Raw genomic sequence first — 11,523 nt, 5'->3', positions numbered from 1 at the left:
ATAATAATAATAATAATAATAATAATAATAATAATAGTTAGCAACTCAAAGGCGAGGAAATAAGAGCCTTGTAAAGAGTTGGCTTTTTCACTCCATCATGTTCCATGTAACCATGTTCATGCTTCAAGATACTTCAGCTGTTAAGTTCCATATCCCACTCCTTCTCAAAAGGGAGAAAATGGCAGAAGAAGAGAGGAAGGCTTACGCACATATTGCTAAAATATGCTTTAGTATTGCTTCAATATTGAACAAACTCCTCTAAATCATAGACATTACTGAGTAACTTAAATACTCCTGTCAGAAGAATCCTGGTGAAATACCATAGTACCCTAACCACTATCCAAATATTTAGTGTGTAAATTAAATTCTTAGAATCATTTTCTGTGATGTGGTTCCTATGTTTTTTTGTAAAATGATACTAATTCCAAAAATCATTTTAATACCAAAGCCTGCTCAACAGGAAATCTTAAAAATGAGATTGATCGGTATATTTATATACATACTCCCATTAAATCTAATGAATTATATTATCAAGAACTATCATGCTCAAAAAATAAATGCACTTGCAAAAAAACTTGGCAAGATAACAAGCTACATCTGGAGTGAAAAGTAAGAAAACTTCAGTAACTTTTAAAATGAATAAACTTCACTTGAATTATCATATTCTCTGACACCTCTTTTTTTTTTTTTAGAAAGTAGATCAAACAGTGTGAAGTCCCTATTTTTTTCTGCATGTGGAATATGAAGTGGTACACCAGTTGGAGAAATCTACTCCCAATTAAATGCCCTGCCAAGTTTAAAGCGCATAACAGTTAAGCATACAACATTCTGAAAATCTACAATTTTAAAAATATTTTAAAATAACTGTTTTTGACATGAAAATAGCTGAAAGTAAGCACACAAGCAGTCTCATTTTTTTCACTATTTTAATTAGTAAGTCTGGCCACAAGTTAGTGATTGCATGCATGTATGTCTTGAGCATTCCCCTCTGAGAAAGTGCTTTCTGTGGTAGGCCCAATCAGTTGCTAATTTCCTGGTGTTCAAAAAGCAGTTTGGGGATTTGAAAGAGATTATTAAAAGGGGAAAGTGAACAACCCCTCAGGACAGCTTAAGTGGTGTTTATAGACTAGGTGATTTCTTACACCTTCTTCAGAAATACTGCTGGCACAGTATTTACATGGTTGCTGTGGTAATGGATGCTACATTGCCAGTTCAAGTCTCCTGTGTGGCTTCTTCTAGTGCCCTAGCCTGGCAAGAGTAACTTGTATACAGCTTTGTAACAGACACATGTTAGGCAGAAACTATGTCAAGCTGGCTTATTAAGTGCCCTCATATGGTGCAAGGCTGCCCATGGTGTAAAAACTTGAGCTCTTACAATTTTCCTGGGATCTCTATATGCAAGCCAGTGGAGATGCCAAGGATCCTGAAATTACAGATAGAGACAATGAGCAACTCTGATAAGGAACCCATGTCTCAGAGTGGAAGCTTTAGAACACACACGTCTAATTTCTCACCAGATGCTGGGTGAACATAATTTCAGCAATTCTCATCAGCCACAGTTGTAGTTAGGAGCATCCTAATAAATCCAAGGCAGTTCTATCCTGCTTAATTTGATAAAACAAAGGTACTAGGGTTTGTTTTGGGAATTATATTTTGTGTCCTGGATATTCTGTATTCCAAAAGGGACAGCGGAAGAAAGAGGTGAATGTGCACTGGTGTTTTTCTTCAGAAGTGTCTAGATTCAGACACTACTTCATCCTATCTTATATAAACTAAAAAATAATTAAACTAAATTATGCAGACAATACTTTTAAAAAGAGATTGATTCTAAATCTTTTGTGGAGTTTATTTTTAAGGGTATTAAAGGCTAGCATTTGGCTTAATGCGTTTTGCTGTTTGTAACACAATTCTGTATATATTTACATAGAGGTAAGTTTCATCTTTATTAAAGGTTTAGATGAGGAAATAATCAGAGTCACAGATATACAAAACTGGGTGGAATAGCAAATGCCTTAGAAGACAGAATGAAGATCCAGGGTGATCTTGATAAACTTGAAGGCTGCGCTGAAAGCAACAGAATGAGATTCAGTAGGGACAACTGTCAGGTCCTCCATCAAGGAAAAGAAACCAAATGCACTGATACAAGATGGGGAATACATGGCTTAACAGAACCGAAAAAGAACTCAGCATAATTTTGGACAACTGGGTAAGAATGAGCCAACAATGTGACACAGCTGCAAAAAGGGCAAATGCTATTTTGGAATGCATTAACAAAAGCATTACTTTCAAATCACAAGATACTCCTCACTAGTCAGACCTCACCTGGAATACTGTGTCCAGTTCTAGGCACCAAGATTTAGGAAAGATGCAGAGATATGAGAAAGATTCAGATTCAGGCTAGATATCAAGAAAAAGTTTCCTCACCATCAGAGCAATATGATAGTGGAACCAGGTGCCTAGAGAGGTGGTGGGCTCTCCCACACTAGAGACATTCAAAAAGAAACTGGACATGGTGTAACTTGGTGTCCTGCAATAGCAGCGGGTGGGACCCGATGGCCTGCATGGCCCCTTGAACTATACAGTTCTATGATTCTATAATTCATTGTGCTCAAATGCATTTAATCCCATGTTAGGGAGCATAGGATTTCATTTCATTTATTATATTTCTATATTGACCAATAGCCAAAGCTTTCTGGCAGTTCAAAAATAAAACTCTAAAGATGAAAGCATAATAAAAATAACACCAGTAATATAAAATCAGTTTTAAAATCAGTTTTAAACAATCAGCAGTAAAAATTGATGCTACACTCAAAGGCTTTTCATATGCTGTCAAGTACCTGGAAGTAGAGGACAGTCTTAATCTGGAACTGAAAAGATTATAATACTGGCTGCAGGCGGACCTCACTGAGAAGAGCATTCTACAAGCAAACGCTACCCTTTCATTAAGACTTTAGCTTTAATGCTGCTGTAATGGAAACTAGTGCTCAGAATGAATGTATATGTTGAGAAAGAAGGTTTTTTCATTAAAATTTATCTTCAGGACTTGGTGTGTTTAGCACTGAATGTAAGTTTAAATCCTGATTCACTGATGAAGCTGTAAAACAGCAGGCCCAGTGTTTATAAAGTTGGGAAGCTAGTAATAAATAGACCATAGGAAGGGAAACCTTCAGGCTTGAAGCCCAGCAATGGAGACTCTCCCAAGTATTGATGCATGTTCCTTAAGTGAACTGCCCCTTTAGTCATATTTAGATTCCAGCTGTTCCGTAAATACAGTTGAATACATACCATCCAATAGTCTGTTTCTTGTCTTTGCCGTCTGCATCTGCTGCAAATGGAAACAATTTATCCTGCAAACCTTTCCTTTACTCCTTGGCACAACTGTGACCTGAAACAGAAGGATCAAAGGAATGGTTTTATTTAGTTGCTTAACATTATCAAAATATATATTTTACTTATTTATAGAATTTTCAAGGTGGAATATATGAAAAGATTTTTTTAAAAGAATCACCAACAAACAATTCAGCCTGTGTGGTGTAGTGGTTAAGAGCATGGGACTGTGACTCAGTCGACCTGGGTTCTAGTCCCCACTCATCCATGGAGCCAACTGGGTGATGTTGGGCCGGTCACAGACTTTCAGCCCAACCTACCTCACAGGGTTGTTGTTGTGGGGATAAGATGGAGGAGGAGGAGGAGAAGGATGTAAGCTGCCTTGAGCCCCTTGTAGGAAAAAAAGCAGGATATAAATCGAAATAAATAAATAAATAAATAAATTCCAATATGTATAAGATGTATAGGTACAGTAATGTTACAGGATGATCCTGTACGTGTCTGCTCAGAATTCAGTGGAATTCTTCTATCTAGGTGTGATATACAGTTGCAACCTGGGTCTTCCAAATTATATTTACAACTTTAATGAGAGAACCTTGTATTCTGGCTTGTCCAGTATGTTTGGTGGCATTCAGAAAGTTCAGCATTTTAATTCCTACAGCTTCCCTGCTCCACAGATACTTATATCATTGGCTTCACAAATTTCTTGTGCCGTGGCTCAAAAGCATCATTGTACTATTATTTATACATCTGTTAGCTAACTTTCAATGTATCTCTGCACAGTTGAGGGCAATATTAGGCAAAGGCATAGGTGGAACAATAGGAACATCCAATAAAAGGGAAGAGTATCAAGCCTTTGTGTAATTTAATGCAATTTTGGATGGAAGAGGGTAGTCCTGAAAGGGGGGGAAACAGAAGAAGTAAAGAAGAGGAAGGAAACGAATAATTATTATGTAACCAAGGACCTTGTGGTGCGGGGGGTGCACTAGTTGTATTTATAGTTTTTCTTTTTTCTTCATATGTTTGTTGTTGTTATGGATGGATTTTTGAATTTGTATTAATGTATAGTGCTATATTTTAGATTATGATTTAAAATAAAAAATGAAAAAGTGAAAGAAAAAAGAACAATATGAATATTATACCTATACGGCAAGTCTGGATTGGCTGAATTATTTCAATAGAAAATGTATGTTAGATAGTAACATATAATGGTTACTTTTGCTTATTATGAAATACTGTACTCAGGCATTATATGTTCCAAAGCAGGAAGTCCAAGTAACATATGAACTATTTGATTGGATTCTGTGGCAACATTTCTAGCATCATTGAGTAATAATTGTTAGAGAACAGGGTGATAAAGGAAGCATTCCTGGTGTTTGCTCCAATTTAAGTGAATGAATTTGGTATATCAGTATTATAATAACTACTTATATTTATTTATTTATTTATTTATTTATTTATTTATTTATTTATTAAAACATTTTTATGCCGCCCCATTCGCCGAAGCCTCGGGGCGGCTTACAACATAGATAAAACAAGTTAAAATCCATATAAAATAATCTTGATTAAAACTCACATTATAAAATAAGCCGCCCTGGCCAGATAAAATTCAATTGTATTTAGCATTTAAAATGTTGCTTAAATAAAAAGGTCTTAGCCTGGCGCCGAAAAGCAAATAACGACGGCGCCAGGCGGACCTCTCTGGGGAGCGCATTCCATAACTTAGGCGCCACCGCTGAGAAAGCCCTTCTCCGAGTAACCACCCTCCTAATTTCTCTCACGGAGGGCTCCCGGAGAAGGGCCTCTCCCGCCGATTCTGTTGTATACAACAACAGAATGCTTTAGTATATATTCTGAGAATTGGAAACACTTGTTCCATTGGATGAAATAAGGGCATTTTGAAAAACACTAAACAAGAATTAATTGCAAACATGAAAGAGTTAGCTTTGTAGTATTTTAATTGAAATCACAGAATTGTTTGTAGCGTTTTGAGTTTAGTAGTAATTAGCACAGATAGATTACAAAAGTTTAATAGTTGAGGGTGGTGGCAAAGTAATTCTTGACTGATTTCTTTCTCCCACCCCAAATTTTGTAAACATGTTTATAATCTGAGTAACAGTGACTTGTGGGAAAATAACTTGTTTTGTAATTAAGTTATGCTAATGAGACAGTCTGTTGCATGCTGTGTATTTCCTTATGAATATTAAGCTACAAATCATGATCCTTTGATTCATTGTTCATAATTGAGAAGCTTACTAAATTCAGTTTCACTTACCCAAAGGTGCTTTAATTAGCTTATTGTCAATTGAATGTTCTGATCAAGATCAAATGAAGTCAGAACTATGTTTGCTTGTTGTCTAGCTAACACATTGCCTCCCCTTCCCCATCACATATGTGCATACACATTTCTCTGTGTTATAATTTTCCTATATTATTTTGTATGCATGTTTGTGAGAGATGTTCTAAACTAATTTCTCTAATAAATGGCTGCTTTTGAATCCAATCTTATATCCTCCCAGCCATTTTAGCCTGCCATAAAATAATCATTACATAGAAAGATACATATATTAAAGGTAACCAAGGAGCAGGATCTGGTACAAATATGGAAATAATGCAGGTTGCAGTTTTAAAGTTCTATCGAACATAAGAGGGTAATGTGCTGAATAGCATTTATGCATTAGAAGACATAAGAAAAACATTCTTCTCTCCAAATAAGGTATTTGATCATGATTCAGTGAACTTCCTTCATGCAGAAGAAATTTTATGTGCACATAAGGGATTGGAGTTGTTTGTGAACAACTTGCACAGGGTATGGAACTTTATGCTAGAAGCTTAACATCCACAACAACAAAATTCCTTTAAAAAGGATTATCAGAAGATTATAACTTAGCATATTTGGTCTTCTGTCAATAACTTTGTGAGTGCAATACCATACTGGCAATACCTTGTCTACAGACATGTGTAAACTGTTCGTTCTTTGAAGATAATTTGGAGAGCACTCTCTGACATTTATCTGTACTGTGATTCTGCACAGGGGAGCAGGCGGTAGGAAACCCTAGCAGGACATTTTTTGTTCATAGGGAGAAGCCTCTGCTTGGCTGGAGCTTTGAGTTACACTTTTGCAAATTTAATCCTTAACCAATTAAATTTTACCTTAATTGATTACTAAATGCTAAATATGGTTTAACTGTGTACTGTATTCAAATACATGTAAATTTTAGCTTCAGCTTCAGTCAGTGATAGTGTCCATTCACAGCAGAGATTAAACCTCTGTGTAAAGCCAGGTAGCAAACAACATGTTTGTTGATGCTATTTAGTGGCTTTTAAAAGCAACTAAAAGACAATTGCTGGACTGGCTCTTAATCTGACCATTACTGTTTGAGTGCAGCATCTTAAGGTGTAACAAACTGTAATTAATTCCCATTTCATTTTGTTGTGTTGCTGCTGCCTGTGGAGAATGCATCTCGTTAGAGGCTTTCTAAATGAATTACTCTTCTTTGCTCAGAGGAGGTTTTCACAAGAATCGGATAATATGCTGTGAAAGAGTAAACAGCAGCTAATAGCAATGCTTGCAGCAACCACAGCACTTGGATCAGCATGTCACTTACTTCATGTCACAGCAGTTTTTCTTTAGGCAACTGTTTTGCTATCTTCTACACTTACACAGACAGCATGATGAGAAGCGCCACAGGAAACTGAAGAAAATGAGAAACATTGCTGTGAGATGTTGTAATTGGGAATTTTTGTACAGTGGTATCTCTCCCTTCCATTCTGATATTGACAAAGATGCTGGTTGTCCTGTTACTTAGAAAAAAATCTACATTGTGTTTAAATTTGCTGCAACTTTTGTGCATTTATCTTGTCAGTTTTTAAAGCATGGCTTGCAGTGGCCTAATTCTAATAGGATTACATTGTGCATGCACTTTCATCTATAACTGCTTTGTTTTTCACTCTGCTTTCCTCAAATATTCCCTTTTTTAATCTAAATTGACCAATATGAATTTCTGATCAAGTTCAATTCTTCACCCCACACCTTTATAATACTCTACAGATCTGTTCGTGAAGTTACTTTTGTCCTCTCTTTTTTAGTAGGGTTTGTGTATCTTTACATGGTATGTTAAATCCAGATATCCATAGGCATAATTTTTCTTCGGTGATGAACCTTCATGGCAGAACTTTGAAACTTTTTCAACTGTTTAGGGCTTGACTCAGGAACTGGTTATGTTTTTGGAGCTCATTTACCCTTTGATCTGCTGGAAACTGGTTAACATTGTAAGCTGTCATGGACTTTTGTTGGTGCGTACATGTAATGAAACAATTTATTTGGAAATTCATCTGGACCTCAGCAGAAACCATCAAGCTCTCCTTAGGGACATTCATATGGTGTTTGCTTCCTTGACAATGAGACCACTGTTTTTGGATACTCTTTCTTCAGTGAGCTCATTGTCAAAAGAGGAATTGCCAAATAAAGGCTTGAAAGAGGATGAGTCTTACACTTTTTATTAGGAACTGACCATCTCTAAGCATTTAGTTAGCTTTCAAGATATATAAAGCACTTTTCTTCAACCTGACATTTAGCAAGAAAAACTTATGCTGCTGAGAGGACATGGTACAAGTCCCTATTTTATGATGATAGGTGCCGATGGAAGCTTGCCTTCCAATACAAATAGTTAGTGTGAGGCAGGAGGATGTTCTCATTTTTAAAACTATTTTTAACTTGAGGGGGTTTTTTTTAGAAGTTTTAGTTTGCAGAAAGTTCTTCTAGCATTAAGGAGCAGGCTGAAAACTGCTTCATACTTTTAAACAGTAGAGATACTACAGCTGTGTTTATCATGGTAATGGTGTATGAGTGTGTGATAGGTTTTTCCCATGAATTCCAAGGAAGCTATTAAAAGAGTAATGTTTTTGCTCCATCCTCCTATTACATTCCTCTCTGTATGCTTGGAGACATGCCACCAATGTGAAAAATGACAGTTCAAACAGCAGCTTTTGGATTCTGTGACAAATCCAATCTCCTGATGGGTACTGTGGGAAGATCACAAAGCAAAAATGCCATGTAGAGGGAGCAGCAGCAGAGTTCCTGGGGTATCAGTAAAGCATAAAGCTAGTGTTTACATCTTCTCAGAAATAGGCCTGCATTATAACTAGCTGCTGATAGGACTTCGTATGTGCTGCGGCAAGCATGCACCCATCTGTATATGATAATCCTATTTGAGGATCATTCTGCCCCTTTTTGTGCTCTCTCATTCCTAACTCAGAACACACATAATCTTAAAAAGGCAGTCTCAATTGATCCTAGAGGTTGCAACACAGAATGGACTGGAACGTGTTCTATGCAGGTTCTTGCCATTCCAGATTTTTTTTTTGAAAAGTGCCCTTTCATAATGGATTTGGTCTATTGTGTAGTTCTTATGCCTTTCTAATATCTGATGGGCGTGAAAGAAGTGCATTGTCACTTGCTGTAATTGATCAGACATCTTTCAGACTTGAAGAACACTGACTGGCTTGAAACAGTGTTTTTGGTGCTTGGTAAAGAACTAACCTGTCTCTCAGGGTGGTTGTTGTGAGGATAAGATTGAGAGGAGGATTATGCAAGCCTTCTTGAGTTTCCTGAAAGGAAAAAGGGTGAGATAATGATAATGGATGTTCAGTTCAAAGTTCACAGATCAGATTATTGATGGCTATATTTTTAGGGGTTCAGCGTTTTGTTCATTCTGTGCACTTCATTGACTTGTCTTTTTCTTCCTTTCTTTTTTGCTCTTGCCAAACAGAAGAAGAAGAAGTGGAAAATTTTGATGTTTCCAGTCTGCCTGCTGAAGTACTGCAGAACATTGAAGCTGACAGTTTCTGGTGCATGAGCAAACTGCTTGATGGTATTCAGGTAAATTGATTTCTGCTTCTCTAACCAGTGGGGATAACTGATTAGTGTTGAGGTTTGGAACTGCATTAAGGCTCTTGAAAAAGAATACACCTGACAAGTAGGATGGAGCAGTGGATATTCCACTGTGTAGGTAAATGGATACTTTCCAATATAACTTGAAAAGAAAATTCTGACTCTTGTTCATAGCAATATATCTATCGTACTTTAACTTAAAACTGGCCACTGTTATTTCTGGCATACATTAGGAATTTGGTCCTCTTCAGTAGTTCAATAGTTCTATGACTGATTGAAGCAATATTGTTTTTCCCATATGCTACTTGGCAGCTTTTTAAAAAATGACTTGAGGATATTTCTATTTTTCAATATCTGGTATTTATTCAAGTCACACTAAATCAAAAGTAGCCTTGTTGACCATAAGAAAAAATCCAAAATCTATATTAGGGCAGTACCTTTTAGTAAACTCACAAAATATAACTCAAGCTACTGAGTTCTTTTGCTAAACTCTAATGAATAGTTCTGGAGAAGATGGAAACTTGCATACTGTTTTGTGACCTGAGATATTGCCATACTATTGACTATAATACTGTATTGTAAATGCTTTCATCAGGACTGAGACCAGTGATCCCTCTAACTCGTTGGTATGGGATTCCCTAACATTTATGCTTAATATCTGAAAAATAAATTGTTCAGCAGATGCAAGTTTGCAGTTGCCAGTGTCTTGCAGTGCATACATCAGACAGCATGTGAAAAGTTACTCTATGCAGCGACTGTGATCGTTTGTGTAAAATCAATAAATAAATTCCCAGCTTGCATGGCAGTCCTCTGCACATTATTGGCTTACCTTATGAAAAGGCCTTTTTCATGACCTAGTTTTAAAGCAGCTGCTCCTGGTGACCATGAAAGGGCACATGTCCAGAACTGAACTGTTACGGAATAGCTTTCAGAAAAGTAAAAGAGATTCACATAAAGATATTTTCAAGTTAGGCAAATAAAACCTATTTTACTTTTAAACAGGACTTAATTTGCAAAAGTGTTTTATGACTATGTGAGGAAAAGGGAGACTTCACTGTTGCATGCTTCACTGCCAGTATTATTAAGCTATTGACAGGTGTGGCTTTCTGCCATCGCCAACTGCTGCTCTTCACTGACTGCATTAAAATGTTCTTTTTGTTTTTGTTACCATTAAGAAGTGTCCTTAATGCCACAAAATGCATTTACCTGTCAAAATTTTGATTTTTAAAGCATGCCCTGCAGAATCCAATGAGATATGGAATGGGAATGTTGTGATAAGTCATTTAAAGCATAAAGATGTTTAATGTGGCACAGATACTCTTCTGTTTTTGGAGAACTGAGAAGAGAATACAATTACTTCTCTGCTTTCTGATTTTTTTGTAACCATTAATGCTCAGAGCACAAAAAATATTCAGCCATAGCAATTAAAAATAAAATATTTTTCATAAAGTTCCAGTTTGTCATACATAAGAGTTCTCAAGAAGACAGATTTATTCTCAAGAATAGGAGGAAAGAAGCAGTTCATTGTGGATTTATTTTTAAAGAATTAGTTCATAAGGACTGACTCAATGGTATGCTGTTTTAGGCATATTTGACTTATTGCAAGTGTTAGGAAATTTGAAGAAGGAATGGGAGGAAGGGATGTTGTGGAATGAGTCAACTCCATGCTTTTTCAATTTTTTCATAATATATGGTAATTTGATTTACTGTAAAGGGTGGTTCCTTGAGAATTTCTGTTGTTGCAATGCAAGAAATGTCTTGCTAGCCCTTTTACTGAAATAAGAGATACTGTTTTCTGTGCTTTCTACAATTCTACCCTCTGTTTGTGGTATATACATCCTGCATGCCTGTTCTTGTTGTTGATGCACCAATAAGAGAAAACACATTTTACTTGATAGGCTAATCAGGCCCTTTACTGAAATGACAACTTCATTAAGACTGGTTTTACTGAAAATGCTCAGCTATATTATCACAAACTTCTTTTCCCCCCCTAATGTTCACGTTACTCTCTGTCTTAGTTGGTCACTCTGCAAGGATGAGTAGACTGAATTATATTTGAAACTGGATATTCAGCAATTCTGAGTGTGTTTTTGGAACACCTGTTTCCAAATCTCTTTACCAACATATGATCTTGCCTTCTTAGGATAACTACACCTTTGCTCAGCCAGGTATACAGAAGAAAGTGAAAATGTTAGAAGAGCTTGTTAGCCGGATTGATGGTAAGTAAAAAAAAAAAAACCTAAGTGAGATACTAAAAGTGGCTTGATTAAAAGTGTTTAGTTAAAAGCTTTGTGAGCTGCTGC

General features: G+C 36.4%; 1 protein-coding gene across 2 annotated transcripts in view; it reads left to right on the top strand.

Moving 5' to 3' along the window:
- TBC1D22A (TBC1 domain family member 22A) overlaps positions 1–11,523 on the top strand; it is a 144,464-nt gene that overhangs the window by 77,486 nt on the left and 55,455 nt on the right. For both annotated transcript variants that reach the window (XM_044423413.1, XM_044423414.1), the window contains exons 9-10: positions 9,099–9,208; positions 11,364–11,439. In XM_044423413.1, coding sequence (XP_044279348.1) covers positions 9,099–9,208; positions 11,364–11,439 — 186 coding nt within the window. The remainder of the gene's footprint in view (positions 1–9,098; positions 9,209–11,363; positions 11,440–11,523) is intronic.

This window comes from Varanus komodoensis, unplaced genomic scaffold (genome assembly GCF_004798865.1).
Source record: "Varanus komodoensis strain SLA01 unplaced genomic scaffold, ASM479886v1 scaffold13_3, whole genome shotgun sequence".
In the NCBI taxonomy this organism is placed as follows: Eukaryota; Metazoa; Chordata; class Lepidosauria; order Squamata; family Varanidae; genus Varanus; species Varanus komodoensis.
The sequence above is the reverse complement of the archived record's forward strand: the minus strand, read 5'-3'. Positions and strand labels throughout refer to the sequence as shown.